The sequence below is a fragment of the Pezoporus wallicus genome, unplaced genomic scaffold, assembly GCF_028554395.1.
Source record: "Pezoporus wallicus isolate ANWC-B61680 ecotype Strahan unplaced genomic scaffold, APGP_CSIRO_Pwel_v1 contig_2997, whole genome shotgun sequence".
NCBI classification, from domain to species: domain Eukaryota; kingdom Metazoa; phylum Chordata; class Aves; order Psittaciformes; family Psittacidae; genus Pezoporus; species Pezoporus wallicus.
In genome coordinates, this window is record NW_026637066.1 from 1,963,897 (window position 1) to 1,982,613 (window position 18,717).

The 18,717-nt window shown below is 36.9% G+C and overlaps 1 protein-coding gene across 1 annotated transcript in view; it reads left to right on the forward strand.

The window, feature by feature from the left end:
- Positions 1 to 18,717, forward strand: part of HCN1 (hyperpolarization activated cyclic nucleotide gated potassium channel 1) — a 188,395-nt gene that overhangs the window by 128,470 nt on the left and 41,208 nt on the right. Inside the window, exon 5 of the mRNA XM_057403079.1 lies at positions 15,480 to 15,626. Coding sequence (XP_057259062.1) covers positions 15,480 to 15,626 — 147 coding nt within the window. The remainder of the gene's footprint in view (positions 1 to 15,479; positions 15,627 to 18,717) is intronic.

The window sequence follows — 18,717 nt, forward strand, 5'->3', positions numbered from 1 at the left end:
CATAACTGAGACTTGAGGGAAAGGTAAATCAAATCTCCAGCCACAGGTTTCAGAGTTTTAATATATTTACTGCAATATCTATTTTTTTGTCTAGTACATTGCTTTTTTGTTTGTTTGTTTCTCCAGGAATTAAAAAATTGGAAGAATCAGTCCTGTGACTTTTTTTTTTTTTGCTTAAATTTCTATTTAGTTAATTTAATTTAATATTCTAAACTTCTTACGTATAAAGTAACACCTTACATATAAAGGATTGTGTATTTTCTGGCTCCATTGTTTTCTTTATCAGAGTTACAGAATATAATGTAATTAACACAAATTGCTAGGTGTAGAATGATAGTGATTGAAAGAAAGAGGTTGTTCTTTGATTCTTCTCTGAGTAACATCAAAGTCTTATTCCCCTTTTGTTTTGACTATTATTTTCTGCTGTAACTAAATTATTATTTCATCAATATATCTGTGGAATGCAAGTAATGGAAGGAAAATTATGGTCTTTCTCACACTGAAAGCAGCTAGTAGTAACGCATTTGCTGAAATCACCACATTTCATTCAAAACCTCCCAAAGCTCAGGGTATGCAAAACTAGAACAGGCATAATTCAAAATGGCAAAATAAACACAGGAGGACAAGAGAGCTTTTATTAAGTCGAATAGTTAAAAACCATCTGAGAGCACCAGCTAAGAATCCGACCTGTGCCTAAGCATTGCCCATAGAAGAAAATCAAAGAATTGTAAGAAAACTAATATTGAGCCACATGTTTATTGTTATAGGTGAAAGACATAATTTATCAGAGGACATTAACAATAATTATTAGCAGTCAAATATAGAAGGTGGACAGTAAAACCACATGTCATGAAATGCTACAAAAAAGTACACATTGGTACATTCTGGTCACTTTTGAGGAAGTTCAGATGTTTTTCTGCTGAAGTAAGTGCAACTGTTCTCCGAGAAAAAATACCTCTCAGACTGAATACAGACACAGTTCTTGGGATCAGTGAGTGAAGGGCCAATACCAGATAAGGGAGAAACACATGTCCAGGTCAGGTATACTCAATGCGTATTCCCTTTTCAGTAAGAAAGTCGGCCAGATTATTTTACCATATAAAAGGTCTGAATGGATAAATAAATCAATGGCATCTTGGCACTCTCCTTCCCACCTTTAGTGTAAGTCAGAGGTGAACGCAGTAGAAAATAAAAGTCACATTTTTAGTAATGACACCTTTGATGTTTTCCAGTATCTAGGAAGTCACCACATCTCAAAGACATTTGCATTTGCAAAGACAACATTTATTTGAGAAAACTAGAAATGTATATGTAGAACTTGTTAACACCGTTGTGGGCATACAATGCACAGGAATAAAGCCACAAACAACTAATACAGGCAATATTTGTAGTGGCATACAGATTGACTCACAGGATAAAGGTTTATCAATTGGTTTCTAAAAATGACAGTATTAGATCAATTTTCATTCTACTATCGTTTTGTATTTTTTTTGTTTGTTCGTTTATTGGTAAGCAACTTGAACTGCATAAGGGTTCAAAACCAGGAACAACAATCAAAGTAATTTTACCAACTAATTTCAAGTAATAAAGTAGCATAAAATACATTTAATTCAACCATATACATATAATAGAAAATGGAAAAAAAATATGACTATGGTCATATAGTGGATGCTCTCCCAGTCATGAGAATATATTTTAAATCATTATTAAAGCTGTGAAAGAATTCTGGCCTTGCCTTCAACTTCAGATGTCCCAGAAGACATCTCCTTCTAACCCTATACTCTATTTTTATCATATCTCTTAATTTATTGTCTTTTAGCACATCTTCAGTTACATCATTCTAGTTAAAAGGAAGAAAAGGACCTAAATGTTCTTTTCTACAGAGAAAAATTAATAATTGCGTATAAAGATAATTTAAAAGTAACTTGCAAATAGACATTGTGTGTTTTTATATAGGCAGCATCGGGATTCAAAGCACAGATTACTTTGTTTTATTTCTTAAGCATCCAAATAAATGTTTACAAATGTGTAAGAGATTTGGGGCAGGAGGGTGGCTTTAGATTTTATAGCATAAGGTCTTGCACCATCTTTTCAAGTCTACCTCTCACAGATCCAGTTTAAATATCTAAATTGTCCATGTAGTCCATGGCAAGGCACTTGACATGCACTTGCAAGAGGCAGCAAACTATCAGGAGCAACTTTGGGGCAGCAGTAGCTGAAGCATGCTTCCGTTTCCTTTCTCCTCCACAAGGCTGTTTTATACCGTTTCACTCCACAAGTTTTATACTCAACCATCTCATGCAGTGAGACATCTGAGGTCCTGTCTTCAAAAAATGGGGAGTGGAATCTCCTCTTTGTGCTTCTTTCTCTATATGCTTATTTTAGGGTGTGGTGAAGGGGCTATGCCATAGAGTAAATCAAGACTTGGTAGCCACTCATTCAGTCAGTGATGCCTTTGCATAGTCTTAAGAGGAATGGGTGGCAGCTTTTCCATGTTTTCCTAAGTTTCCTAAAAAATCTTTGAGAATCTGGTTTCTGTTCTGGCTTTTTTTGCTTAAACTTGACAGATGTTCAAAATACAAATTGCAGAACTTGAATTTTAGACACCCAGTTTATCTTACAATACTGGAGTTTTAGCATGTAATTCTTGGATCTGATCTGGACTGCAAAGTTTCTTATGAAATACTGATTTCTAAGTTCTTCTGCTTTTCATGGTGTTTACATCTGTTTTAAAAGTGGACCTCTTGCTTTTCTGCTAGTGATTTTTTGAAAGCCTGAAAATACTGTAACACAGAAGTGTTCTGCAACTGGTCTCAAGTCCTTCTCTATACTTAACAATAGGCCATTTTCATTCATACAGCATAATTTTAGCAATAGGTTGTGCCATGTTCAGATTCCTGGAGAAGTTGAGCCACCTGGAAGATAAATCTTACCTTTCTGTGCAGTTGTGCTACCCCAAAGGAATTACTTATTTTGGAGAATGAGGGATGGAGGGATGGTTTAGCTTATACTGTACTTTCGTCTACTCACAAGAAGAAAAAAAGAGGGGGAGATAAGGCAGTCTTGTCACTGTCTACCAGCCTATAATTTTTCAGGTTTTTATAACAGTCTCATCAGCTTACACAGATGTGTATCCTAATTAGCTTTGCCACAGCACAGTATTTCAAATAGTAAACAATTTTTTAAGTGCGTTACACATGATCAGGTGCAAGAGTTGCTACAGGCTTTTGCAGTGTCAGACCTTTGGGACTCATTATTGACCAAAAGCATAATAATCATCATAACAGTATGAAGTAGAAAGGTCATTATTCATTAAATACAAAGGCATAGCTGTAACTTGTTGCCTGAGACAGTATTTGTGGATTGTTTCTGGTAATTATAATTCTTGGGTTTGTGATTTTATTTGGAAGTCCATGGTGCCTTAGAGTTAGAAAAGGGTCTGTAAGTCTTCACTCTTGGATTATTTCTCAATCATCTTATGCTGTTTTGGCAAACATCAGGTGGCAGGCTACTAAATGGATAGATTTATTCCTGTCTTCTGGGAGCCTCTCCTTGTAGAGAGTGCTGAGATTTCTTAGAATGAAGCAAGTTATGAAAAGATGCTCAGTATAACCAAATTACAGAACATTTTATGAGGAAAAAAAAATGGCTGCAACTCAGAAAAAGCTTTTCAGTTATTGCGTTTCACAGGGTGCACACTGTTATTTAAAAGAACATGCACATAAAATAACTTGTAAAATTACCTTTGAAGGTCCCTTCCAATCCAAACTATTTTATGATTCTATATGTGCTTCTTAGGCAAAGCACAAAAGACACTGTGAGATGCCCAGCCTGGAAGAACTATTTCTGTATCATTAGTACACTGCTATGATACAAGGCAAGGCCAGTTTCCGTTCTCTGATCAGAAGTCAAGAAAAGCAGTACATCCTATAACTGAACAATTGGACCATCTTAGTTTACTGAAGAATCCATTTGTCACTTCCTTCAGCTTTGGACAAACTTCCCATACGTGAAATAATTATTGCCATGCAAGTCTTTGAAATAGATCCTTTTAAAGAGCAAGTTCAGAGGAACTGACATTTTCCACTAATTAATATCAAAACAACTGGCAAGCCATAATTAGGTTCCATCAGAGCCAGAAATTCCAGGATCAGCAGCTGTATCATATTGGTGCTGCTAGTAGCATAGCTGTTGGCACAACATGGAGCAGATGTAACACTTAAATTGCTAATAAAACTTTTTCTTTATTTCAACTAGTAAGCAATAGATAGAACATAGTATAATTCTGACTTTCATATACTTTTTTCTACAGTCCTTTCTAAATTACTGTTTCAAATTGCTTCTTGAAATAACTGAATTTCCTGTGGGCAAGATGCTAACACCTAAACATGTCCATTAGCTAAAAGCATTGTAGCCCATGCCGAATTCAGTATTATGCAGTGCTTCCGTATTTCAGAATCAATGGGGTGAGATGAAGCTCATGCTACAGGAAACCACTCCTGACCCAGTGGGCAGACCCAACATACATCTCTAAACCACCTTCATTCAATTGAAAATAGACAATCAACACTGCCACTCTTGTGGTCAGAACAGGCATCAAAAGCAGCTGCAGCATGCGTTCAGTGCCTAGGGACAGATGCCCCCATAGCAGGTCCTTGAGCTGTACAGACTGATACTCATGCCCAGGACTGAATGAAGGTGTGATGGAGCAGAGCTGATCTGATCTCCCTCACTCCCTGCTTCTCACAGAGTGCATGTGAGGAATAACTCCTGTCATCCCGTACAGGCACTGCTTTTAGTGTATATTCATTTTTACTGGCACAGACAAATTGAAAAGAAAGAAATGGAATCCCAACCATTAGAAAGTTAAGGAAAATGTACAAGATGACTCAATAGTGAAAATTAAATTTCACTTTGAAACTGGCAACTTTAAGGAGACTGTTACAGCATAGCAGATATTTTTAAATAAGCTGTCATCTGTACATTATTTCTCTCATTATGACAGAAAATTATCCTGCCTTAGAGTCGATACAGTTTCACCTATAGTAGCATGGAGAAGAGATGTCTTGCTTTGCATGCCTCGGAGCTGCAATAGTTTTTTCATTAAATAAGAGATCAGTCATTGCTTCTATGAAGAGAGGAACTGAGCCTGGGTTTCATGCTACTCCCCTCCCCTTCTTATAACAGTAAAATGAAAATTTGTGCAAGATAAAGAACACACTAAGAAACAAATCCTATTCAGAAAGTTGCCTAAAACTTAATTAATTTCTCAATTACATTAATTGAAAGGAACAATAGGAGATTTTGTATTTTGTGGCAATTGAAAGGAAATGTTTAATTACAGCACGTAAGTAAAATGACAGCTTAAAGCATTCTTGCAAGCAACAGTACTCTTTGGGGGGTAATTAGCGAAAAATAGATAATAAACAGATGATAGCTTTTAGGCTAAACAAATCAGTTCCATTTCATGATAAAGAACTATAAAAGACAACCTATCATACCATTCAGCACAAAGCTTACTTTTTATTTTGATTTGTGGTTGATTATAAACTATTTTTTTCTTTTTGTGAAAAGATCTGTATGCTAAGCAGAGTAGCAGTGAAGAAAGCAGATTGTAGAAATATCTCTGGATTCACAGTGAATTCACCCAGTCAGTGACTGTGGGATGGACAGGTGAACTTATTACTTGCTGCTAACAAAATAAGATAACCAAATGGTTGATGAGCATGTTTACAGTTCGATGTCTTCTGAACATAACCAGATCTCTGCTCATTTGAGAACCATCTGTGCTTACTCATTTTTGGTATATATGGTTATCATACCAGGTAATTGTGCTATGAGTAAATGTTAGAGCTAAATTCAAGTTTGACCAAATATTCATCCTTGACGGTCAGATCAGAAGCTCCCCTGGCTCATGAAATGTGTACTATGCATAAATAAGAGGTATTCATGAAATGGAAGTAGTTCCTTTTCTGATGTGGTTGAGGAAACACATATGTGAGAGACATGAGGATTTGACTCATATCCCTATTTGAAACATGGAGGTATTTCAACATGCAAAACCTCTTTGTTTTCCTAATAATCCCAGTAAAACCTAGGATGGAAAGGATTTTTAAAAGCAGGAACAGTACAAATTCCAGATGTACAGTAATCATTGCAGGGGCACAGTAATGTTTATGATTCCTCGTTGAATTTCCAGTGAAGGATGAGAGTCCCCTTCTGCCAAGTGCATGGAGACTGGCTGCAGCCCTCTGTTGAATACGAAGCAGGAGCCTAAAGAGATTGTTTTTAATATTAGGACAGAATCAATGAGTCCAATCCTATGAGATGAAAAAACTGTTGCCATATGGAAGAGAATGAGCACTGCAAATACCACATACAAAGTAGCAGCTATCAAAGATAATGCTTTTAAATGTTGGGTGAGACTGATAGAAGTTGAGCTTAAATGCTTTAGGAATATTTATGCAGAATTCTTTATAGCTTGGGAAGGTGGTTTAGACCTTTCTCTCCTTTCTGTCATCCAGCAATATGAAAACCATTCAGGTCCTCAACCAAGGGCTTTAGGTAAAAAAGCTAGGCTATGCTTGCATAATATGAGGGCCTTAGGGTAATAAGGAATACTTACTAGTGAGGTAGGATTACCTTACTGTAGAAGAGACCTGATCAGTGTTCTCCACTCTCTTCCACCTGCTGGTAGTTGAAGCTCCAGGCTGGAGACATCAGCACACTTACACAGAGCCACCAGTTTGTTACAGTTTGGTTCTGTAGCTGCGAATTGAGGCACACAGTTAGGCTGTATGACTGACAATGACTGCAGAAAAGAGAGAATAATTTTGGAGACCTATTATCATCCAGCTGACAGGTTCATTAAATAGCACTATTTGCAGTCTGAGATGGGAAAGATGCATGTAACAAAATCCTGCAGCATCTGCGTGCCTGGCCCAGGCTCCCACAGTCAAACAATGGCTGGACCAAAAATACAGGCTCCCCATCTTTTGTGAGCAGGAATACTAGTTTTACCTCATTTACACCACCGTGTGTCAGGAATAACACTTACAGCTGGTGGCACATTAAGGAGTTAAAGAAGAGAAAAATACCAGGTTGTTGGAATAAATGTGACAAGAGAAAATTGAGTCTCTTAAATAGCCATTAATAAATATAAGCTATACAATTCTTCTCATTCCTTTCCCATTAATCTGTAACTTAATGCCTTTTATTATTATTTTAACACAGAATCCACTTATGAATTTAGACTGGAAGTTCTTGCAAAAAGGTGTAGCCTGCTGTCTGTGATTGTCTTGTTATTCAAATTCTAGCTGGGAGAATCAAGCATGGGGGATTCTTTTTCAGGCATTATTTTTATTTATACAGATTAGATTATGCATTCAGCAAACAGAAGCAGCATCATGTGATATTTAGACATACAACCATGCAGCTCAGCTAGTGTGTTGGAACTGCTCAGTACTGGGTGGAGACATAATTTTAAAAGCTTGTAAACAATCCATTATCTAATTTCTCAAATGAATGAGTGGAATAAGCAAATAAATTTATTATTTCCAATGAGAGAGAAAGATATCATAAAAAGGGAAAATGTGCCCTATAAAATTACACATTCTTTGTTTTTGGGGGGAGGCCACAACAGGTAATTGCATTACGCAGTAGAATATCTGAAATTTAATTGAAACAGTTTATAAGGTGTTTTGGCAAAGTGGTTGCTTTAAGATACACAACATTTTCATTCTAAATAGTATCTTAAATGGAAGTTATACATTTTCATTACATGGTCTTTGCACAGGATATTGCAAATTTTTTCCCTTTAATCTTAAAAAAAAAAACGTATCTTGAGGAAAGTTTGCTTTTAAAAAGTGATTTTACTTCCTAAGTGGAAAGTTTATAATCTTTCAGTACTCATTCATTGCACCTGCAGTTGCACTGCTGCAGAATGAAATCTCAACAAATGCAATATAGTTATATTGCTTAAAAATTAATTGTCTGGGAATTTTTTGTCAGATGAAACTTCAGGCTGCATTTTTTAAATTCTTTCATCAATGTAATTTCAGATAAGTCAACATTCAGTTGAATGCCAGATTTCATTATAGGAGACATTACAGATATTTTCGTGAATTGAAAACCAGAATGTTATTTTGATATGTTTTATTTTATATATGAATTGAAGTTTCTTGCATATTTAATAATTTGTATAATTCCATGATAATTTGCTTCTCCAGTTCACTTACGCATTTGAATAATTTTGAAGAGGCAATAAAACCTCTCACGTAGTTAATATAACAAGGCTCTCCCAGCTTCAATTCTTTGCTGATGTGTGATCATTGTTCAGTTCTGTCCATGTCCATACACCTTCTTATCTCCAGAGCCATGTATTAGCCCTGCTTATGGGGAGGTGATTATTTTTAATGCCAAACACACTTGCCATGAAGGAAAATTTTCCACCAAAATCATTAGACTTTGCATACGTCAAGAAAATTATATCAATTTTTCCATAAAATAATAAGAAGAAAAAGAATAAACAGCATAATTTTGATTTAGCTTAAATATTTTTACATTTTGTTTTGGAAAGCTTCAATATTAAACTGTATTTGCTTTATTAAACTGTATTTGCTTTATTAAACTGCATTTGCTTAAACAACCATTGCAAATGCCATCCCTCCAGTTCTGTACCTCACGATATCTGCTGAAGCTCCCCTTTTCCTGAAAGTTGTCGTCTTATACCTTCTACAGAGAAGTGAGGGGGCTAAAACTCCATGAATAAACAAATTAATGTCAAACTGGGGCAACATTAAGTGTTTAAATGCTTTAAAACAATTCCTCCAACCTGTTTCAGAAAGTTTTTCACCCTTTTCTTCTCTGGGAAAAAAACAAAAAGCAAAACTGTCGCTAGAAAGTAAAATCTTGTGTCCATCAAAGTGAAGGACAAAAGGGGCAAGGCTCCTTGGTTTCTTCAGGCTGTTTCAGGGCCTTAGAGCACAATAGCAGCAATAATGTCTGCTTATATTTTGTGGAAAGTACAGGAGCCTGAGGTGTAAACTGCAGTGAATTTTCACAGGGATTAAAAAATAGCAGAAAATTGCTTCATAACATTGTAAACTGTGTGTTTATAGAAACACTCTACCAAGAAAAAGCTATTCAAATAATATTAAAATATTTGAGCTGTGCCTTTTTATTCAGCACATGAAAAAAGATGAGCTGGCTTTTGAAATGTTTTGCCATGTAAGATAATTTACAGTCACTTGAATTGGGTCTAGTCACTACTAAAAAGTTAAACAGGGAGAAAATTTATAATTATATTGCTTTATTAGAATTAAATCTTATATACTTCAGACAGTTTTGTAGTTCAGTGCTTTTTGTCAGTTGATGTTCAGTGATGTGATAGCATACTACCTTTTCTTTACTCTCATTCAGACAGAACTTCATATATTGCCTTTCTAATGCAGAGCCCATCTCCTTTTTCCCAAAAGGAATCCAAAACACAAATATAAAATCCTTACCTGGCATTTCATGACCAAAGAGTCCTCAGTGCCTCCCTGTAGCATTCACTTTCTTCTGCTGATAACCAAATTCATTAGATTTCTTTCTTTAAGATTGAAATTTTAGCACACTTACATGGGTTACTGAACTTGAAAGTAATCCTTTAGTATTTTCCTATTGAATCAGAGATCATATATATGTTTCACAACCAAAAGGTTAATATTTCAGAATCCTTAATTAAATTATTATTTTAAAATATATGGTTACAGTTGATGCTTAGCTAATTGGTCAGTGTTAGTCACTTGGATCTCCCCTAGTGTCAACGGAGAGGGAGATGAGGATGATGTGAGTTTATTACATGTATGCAAAACATGAAGCTTAGAACAAGATTAATCGCCCTTGTTATCTCTCTCTGGTATGAAAGAATTAGGATAACTGGTTTAAATTAGACACTTGACTTTTAGAAAGCTGAATTAAGGTATCACATGAAACTTTCCAATCTTTATTGTCATTCCACATTTTTCAAGACTGTTTATCACAGAAAGAGAACAGTCTCTAATTCTGTAATTCTAAGAGTTTCTGTTCGAAGTCCAAGGTTAGAATCACAGCATCACAAAATAGTTAGGGTTAGAAAGGACCATAAGATCACCTGCTTCCAACCCCCCTACCCCCCCAACCCCCATGGGCAGGGACACCTCACCCTAAACCATGGCACCCAAGGCTCTGTCCAACCTGGCCTTGAACACTGTAAGGGATGGAGCATTCACAGCTTCCTTGGGCAACCCATTCCAGTGCCTCACCACCCTAACAGGAAAGAATTTCCTCCTTATATCCAATCTAAACTTCCCCTGTTTAAGTTTTGACCCATTACCCCTTGTCGTACTACTGCAGTCCCTAATGAAGAGTCCCTCCCCAGCATCCTTATAGGCTGGGGAGGGATACTGGAAGATACTGGAAGGCTGCTATGAGGTCTCCATGCAGCCTTCTCTCCAGGCTGAACAGCCCCAACTTTCACAGCCTGTCTTCATATGCGAGGTGCTCCAGCCCCCTGAATCTCCTTGTGGCCTCCTCTAAATTTGCTCCAACAGTTCCATGTCCTTTTTATATTGAGGATCCCAGAACTGCATACAGTACTCCAAGTGAGGTCTCACAAGGCTGGTGATATTCAGGTTTGCTGCCTTTTCATTCACTTGATAATTCAAAAGTAGTAGTAGATGAAAATTTTCAAAGAGTAAAATCATTTAAGTATTAGGATGTGTAAGAAATTCCTGGGATCTTTTCAATGTGACACCTGCTATGTAGACTGTAATGTCTTATCTGCACAAAACTGATTTGCATTAGGTTATGTAGACCTCATTCTGCTCTTAGAAGCAAAGCTGGTGTAAGGCAGCAATTTTCTTTACTTTCACATGTACTGCCAGTCCTTCCCCTGATTTGGTTGTGGGCTCATTGCTGAGTTTGCCAGATACCAAGCTGGAGTAAGGCTAGTAGAAACGTATCTAAAGGTGCGACATTGTTACTGGGCTTGCATAATAATTTCAGGAGTTCAGTGACGGTATGAAGGTTATGATGGTATAGAACTTCAGATGCTAATGTTACAGAAAGATCAAGATACTTTATAGAAGCAATGAGTCGAGTTTTGAGAGATGAGGTAATAGGAATAGGATGAAATTCAGAAATTCAGAATCCAATGACTCAGGCACTGATACAAGCTGCTGCTATAAACTGGAAGATGGAGGAACACAGCAATTGTAAGTGGCAAGGAGAAAATGACGAATCTGAGTGATGGAGCTGCTCATAGAATGACTGTAAACAACCATTTCAATGCATTTTGGCTTTGCACTAGGTGGGAAAGAAGTAATAGTACAAATCGGTCATATTTCCTCTAAAATAATATGTACGTTCTAGTAACTGCAGTTGGAGAAAAATGAACTCAGACTAGAATGGATGAAAAAGAAGAGGGCCAGTAGGCTGTCTTCAGAACAAAAAGTATAATGGACTACTTGGATGAGGCTGAGAAGAGACATGATTCCCATCTATAAATACCCCAGAGAGACATACTAAGGGATAGGAGGTTTTGGAGGTGCCAGGTAATTTTTCAGTAAGCATTAGCTGATTTAAACTGCATCTGCATGCATTTAGACTGAAATTTTAAATAATGTTCAGAGATTACACCAGTAAGCTTCTTGAAACAATATTCTTAAAGGACTGATGGAGAGAGAAAGTCTAACTGTTCTTGAGATGTCTTGATTTGTTTATAAGGAGTAACATGATGTGAGGTTTTACAATACCAGGGGAATAAACTCAGTAACTCAGGGGACCTATATACCCTAATGTAGTTTAGAAACCATATAAAATTGTGATGGTTTTTTGCTTGATTTTCATTATTTAGAAAGGCTTCATCTTGATCAGATTGCCTCCTCTCAGCTTTCTGCTCCTTCTCAGTGAGTTAAATCTCCTTCAGATATTATAATGCTGCTTAAATTCTTCTTACACATGGCAGGGAAACATTTTCAAACCATTTTAAGAATACTTATGAATTCATCACAACTAAACTGTGGACAGAACTTGCTTAACTCAGCAGATTTTACATATGATCTCTGCTTTGGGTTTACATTTCTAATTTGTATATAGGATTAAATTTTTCTTTTACATATCTCACTGAAAAGTTTGTATTCATAGGGCTGCAGCTTTGGCTGGCTAAAAACATGCAATAATGCAATTATGTAAAGTCCTCTTTCCTCTTACACAGATACAAGAAAAGTTCCAGAGGTACTTCTGTGAATGTGGAATTAAGACATCTCTTTTCTTCACACACAAAAACAGACAAGGAGAAAACAAACAAAGAAACAAAACCACCAAACACCAACAAGACTTCCAAGAAAACCAAAATTTTCAATCTAGAAGAGAAAAGATGCAGGATGCATTGTGATGAGAATAGTTTTTAGGACGAATTTATTTCACTCACATAAGAAGATGCAGGTTCACCTGTCATTTGATGGATGACTCTGAATCAGTTACAGCTCTTTTAAATATGATAAACAGACAAAGTATTTACAAAAATATAACTTCACTGACAATTTTATCTTTTTTTTTCCCCAGAAAATAATTCAGTTGTTTGTTATTTGCATTTAAAAAAAAAAATAAATCCAGCAAAAATCAGTATAATTATTTAAAAAAAAAATCTCAATTTCTAACCATTATTGATATGTGTGGTACCCACAGAGAATATATTCTTCAAAATGAAGTTGGACAAATTAGTGATTTATTGCACAAAATGAACAAGACCATGCTAATTTTGCTCTTTCTGTATCTTCATTTTAGCACTTTTTTTTGCAGCTGGAATGTTACACACTACAGTCACAGCTAATCTGGGAAACCCTCAATATTGCCAATAACATACAGCAAGCTGAAAAAATGAACTTGCTTTTCTCTGAAATAAAAAAGCAATCATTACTTGGACTGAGTGAAAGATATCAGATGCTGAAGAAAAGTTAAATGTTTTGAGGGAACACTTCACATGAATGCTGTGGCAGGATGTCAAGAAGGGAGTAGTAGCAGCATAAATAATACAGAATATGAGTCAGAATCACACTCAGAAAGGTTAGGAAAAAATACATTACAGGGTGATGGCGATAGTGTACTGGACAGTCACAGGGTCAGATATTTTGACATGGAAGAGACCTTGATAGTATTTTCGATGGTTAAATGTTTCTGTGAATTGTGGGAGACTTTAAATTCATTGGTGTAGATTTTTTACTAATATGCAGCTGTCCCTATTATTGTGTGTGTTACAAATTTAGAAGCATTTTTAGACATAGCAGTGTATGTCATTACATTCCTACTAGTTTTATTTTTTGCTTTCCTAAAATTCTCATCTGTAAGCATAATTCTCGTGTAACCATAATTCATGGTAGGAAAAAGAACTGCTTCTATGGGAGAAAGCACCTATTTAAATAACAGCACTAAAGAAAGACAGCAGGGTAAATTGCTGGCAAAGCAAACTGCTTTTAGCATGAATCTCTTCTTCAAGGTCATTCTGGTATAAAACTCCTTTGCAGCAACCTTGCATTATACATCTCAATGAATGAATGTATATTTTTTATTAGCAAGGATTACTTTTTATTGAGCATTGCTCAAGCATGTTTGTATGTAAATCAAGTCAGATAGAAGGGTGTAGCGAAGTCCTTTCCTTATCCATGTCTGCTATGACACGTGACATGTGTTCCATACCCATACATGAAGCCAAAGCAATGAAGGGCTGGAGGGGACATTGCACAGTGCAGCATCTTCTCCTTTTGTTTTGATGCAGAAAAGCTGTAGCGCTGCACAACAGCTGGAAATGTGTGACCAACTTGGTGAGATATGTAGACCACTGGGTGATCTGCTGTCCCTTTACTCCATGTAAATCTGTGCCTAGATGAGCTGTAACTCATAGGTAGGGTAATTTTAGAAGCAATACTTGGTTTATGATAGAGCGTCTGTCTTCTGGTGACCCAGATTCAAACCCGCAACGTATGGATAAATTTCTCCATATCAGAACAAAAACCAATGATGAGCACACAAATTTAAGTGTCACTTCTAAATGACGGAGGTGAGGAAGTCTTGCTTCAGAGGTGCAGAATAGCTGTACATGGGTTAAATCAGACTTACATATTCATCATGCGTTGTTATATTGTCCCATGCAAAATTACTTTCCTTTTATTTGTGGAATGCATGCTGTACAAGTGGCCTCATCTAATCTTTTGCCACTTTGTAAAGCAAAAACTAATTTCCATTCCAGAGGATGGAGCCATCTTCAATTGCACAAGTTAGAGGATATGGGGTATATGCTGCAGTTCATGTATGTGAGCGCATGTACATTATAAATTCATTTAATTGCTCTACAGAGATGATGATGCTAAGTAAGATTTCATTGGTTTGTTTTCTTTTTTTTCCCATCAAATACAGTTAGAATTGCCTCATTAAGCATGACAAAAATGAATTAAATAAATTAAGATTCTTTACCTAAGTAAAACAAGTTTTAACTCACCTATAAGCATGGGAGGGGTTTTATCCTTCTGTGCCTCAGTGCCTTATCCTCTTCATCTGAGCTAAGGATAGGGTGTCTGAGAGGCAAAAGTCTTGATCAGGCAATCCTTGTCCATTTGTGGTTTGGGCAACTTCTCCGTTTTGTCGGCTCAAATGTATCATGCACTTTAGTACAGTTCAACTCTACATTAGTTTGCAACTTTCTTGTCTGAAAGTTACACCATTGAAAAAGGCTTCTGAAAAAGGGAAGCAAACAAAGCAGAAAGTGAGGCAGAGGACCAGTGGAAACAAGAAAACAAGAGGCAGAAGGCAGATGAAGTGGGGTCCTCTGAATCTCCTGGGTCCTGGCATCAGTCTGCTCCCCATCTTTCTATTTCATAATGCTATGCCTATTTCTCCAGTTCATTCCTTCTGAAAAATGCTTTCTACTTCATTATCTCCACAGATTTAAACTTTATTCTTCAGTCACTTTATAAGGATACACAACATTATATGTTACATATTAATGCAGCATAACCAGTTTCTGAAATTTCACAGCTTAAACTCTCTCTTAAGGCAGCACTAGAGATGTGGATACTGTGTATACAGGTTCCCTATCTGCTGCATAGAATGAGCTGAAATTGGTGTTGCTGTACTTCCACAGCTTTGGAATAGCTGGGAATTTAGGGAACACATGACAAGTGTGAGGGTTTGGCTTCTAAAACTTATATTTTAATGTGGATATTAGTATCAAGTATCACCACTAAAGGCAGTTTCTGTGGCTTATAGTCATGCTGCCATGTGAGCGATATTAAATTAACCAATACTTGTGTGAGGGTTCTCTGACATATGAATAAAATGTTATCTTTATAAAATATGTAAAGCTTAAGTGGATACATAAATGAATTTTCATTTTGTAGATGCCTTTAGATAAAGTAAAAAAGTGTAGATTTTTCTGACTTGTTCTTTTATTGTCCTGACAGTACAAACAAGTGGAACAATACATGTCGTTCCACAAGTTACCAGCTGAAATGCGTCAGAAGATCCATGATTACTATGAGCACCGCTACCAAGGCAAGATCTTTGATGAAGAAAACATTTTGAATGAGCTAAATGATCCTCTCAGGGAGGTAAGATTAAAGTATTTGGGTAGTTCTTCATGGTACGGAAAACTTTTATGGCATTGCTGTTTCTGTGTTGAAATGCTGATTCTATTCTGTGACATTTAATCTTATTTGACCTAGTCAATGCATGACCAGGGGAATGAATTTTGTATTAGATTGACACAAAGAAATAAGCAGATTTACACTCTATTCTAAACCGGTCTGTCAGAATCAGTGCCACAAGGGGATGTCAGAGAGTAAAATCCCATCCTTAATTGTTGAAAGAAACTCATGGATTTCTGCCATTTTTGTAATAAAAGGGGCTGCACCAGAATGGTCTTGGGTGAGGTGAAGAGTTTTATCTGCTGTCCCTATTTGCTAACCATGCATCTGTCCAGATAAAACCACTGAAAGCCACCAGTGAAGGGAGAGCTGCTTTGCTTCATTCATGAAGTAGCATCCTTGGTTAAAATGGTCTTTACTTGAGATGAGGAAGCTGGAATATGATAAATAAAACATTAAAAAGTCTTTCTTTAAAACTATATCCTGTATTCCACCTTTGGGGGTTTCATTACGTTAGGTCATGTTAGGATAAGTTATGTGTGGAAGCACTTGGAATTTTCTTTGGTAAGGTGTTTGTGTGGGATGAAGGTAGTGTTCATCTTGCTTTAACAGAAGTTGATGCTTACTGGGAATATAAACGTGTCTCTCTTCTGTTGGATGGTGCCCATGCCTGACTTGCTCAAGGACATTTGTGTTACCAGTTGGTTGATATACTTTACTGAAAGGAGAAAAAAAAAAACAACCAAAAAACAGCAAACACAGGAGAATAATGAAGTTGAAAAATTCAGAGAGAAGCATAAGTAGGGAAAAAAGACACAAGAAAGAGGCAGAATAAAGGAAGAGCAGTCTGCCGCATGATGAAACCTTGTGTTATTTCCAGTAATACCAAGTAATGCCTTTTGGTATCCTCTGCTATGGGAGAAGTGGTGTTTGAATGTGTTTATGTATATGTATGGTGTTTGTATATATATATATATATATATATATATGCATATACATATACGACATCCAACAGAGCACAGGATGACATATGTATTTTTTGAAAGATACATGAAGGTGTTTGTTTGTTTTTAACAAGTTCTGTGGCATAAGAAGAGCATAGGTCTGTGATGGATGGCCTGAACCATTGAATCCTGTTCTCTGTTATGAAGGGAAAACATAACAAAGTTGTTTTGTTATACAATCCATTGCCAAATGGATTACAATGTTATACATGGATTTCAAATGTTATACAATCCATTGCCAAAATCAATCCAGTTCCATATTTAAAATAGTTATAAGAAACAATATAACAAAGAAATAAGAAACAATATCCATTCATGGGATTTGAGGGCATCTGACACGCTTTCGCCATGTCTGTATTATGGAATTCCAGTAGTGGCTTACTGGAAATGGCAACTGGAAATGGTGAATGGTGCCCAGTATTGCTGGGTCATTGCTGGATCGTTCAAGTCAAAATCAGGCCAAACCATGATTGCTCTAACAATTTAACATTACAGATGACTGAATTCCAGAGCAGGGGCCCACTTATTTCTCTAGATTTAGCCTGAGTCCTTTCATTATATTGTAAATTTGTGTTTTGAAGGGCTGGTGGAGGGCTCTGGCTTCTGTACTGCCTCTGACAGCTTACTCTGTGGCTCTCCTTGGTAGCTCTTCAATTGTCAAGAGGAGAAAGTGCTATAAAAATCTATTATGTAGGAAAAGAAAAGTGTGGGAATTATCCCTAAAGTACACTGACAGCCTGTCCTGGGTTCAGCAGTAGCAGTCATTTTTTGTCCTTAGTAGCTGGTGCAGTGCTGTGTTTTTGACTTTCAGGCTGGGAACAGCGCTGATAACACCGATGTTCTTAGCTGCTGCTTAGTAATGTTTAGTCTGACCAAGGATTTTCTGAGTCTCATGCTCTGCCAGGGAGGGGGCGAAGCCGGGAGGAAGCAGAGACAGGACACCTGACTCAAGCTAGCCAAAAAGGTATTCCATACCACAGCACGTCATGCCCAGGATGTAAAACTGGGGACAGTTACCCGGAAGGGCTAGAGCACTGCTCAGTTGGGCTGGGTATTGGTCAGCGGGTGGTGAGCAGTTGTATTCTCTTCCCTTGTTCTTTCACTTATCATTGTTATTATTGGTGGCAGCAGTAGTGATTTGTGTTATAACTTAGTTACTGCACTGTTCTTATCTCAACCCGAGGGAATTACATTCTTTTGATTCTGCTCCCCATCCCTCAGGGAGCAGGGGGAGGAAGAGTGAGCACACAGCTGCGTGGTTTCTGAGTGGCAGGCTGGGCTTAAACCACGACACAGTCAAACTATGAATCTTGGCCAGTATGGGACTTTTGTTTTGTTAAAAGAACATGAGCATGTACCAAAACATTAGTCACTGATATCAGAAACGGTTTCATCTATTTCTGCTTTTAAGGAAAGCATTTCTCCATAAATGAGGTCTAATACCCTTCCATTGCAAAATATTTTTTTACTCACACCAGTTTACAGTTATGGCACTCTAATTACCTGTCTTTTTCTCCTTTCTTCCCCCCTGTCTGTTTAGTCACTCCCCTCCTCTGTTCCCTCCTTCCTCCCTTCCCCCCTTCCTTCCTTTCTTCCTTCTTTTTTCTTCCCCTTCCCCTTCCTCTTTCCCTTCCTCTGCCTCTTCCTTCTCTTCCTCTTCTCCTTTTTTTCTCTTTTTCCTTTTCCCTTTTTTCCCTTCCTTTTCCTTTTCCTATCCTACTTCTGCACCTTCCCTTTCTTTTTTCTTATTCTCTAAGAAGAACAAGTCAAATTTGGTCAAGCATAAAAAACAAAAAGCACTTCTAGGGAGAGATAAAACATGGATAATTTCAAAAATTAATGAGCCACTAAAAACAGGGTGTAATAATAGAATTTCACAGAAGGAATAGCTTCTGGTTTTGCTACGGTCATGCCATACTTAGCATGTCTTCTTTGTTCTCTGTATTATATAGGAAAAAAACACTTAATCAGCCCAGATCAGGTCTCACACTGCACTGATTACAACATAGTAGTTGTTCCAGTTGGGTGTTTGCTTAGTTTAGCAGTTTCAA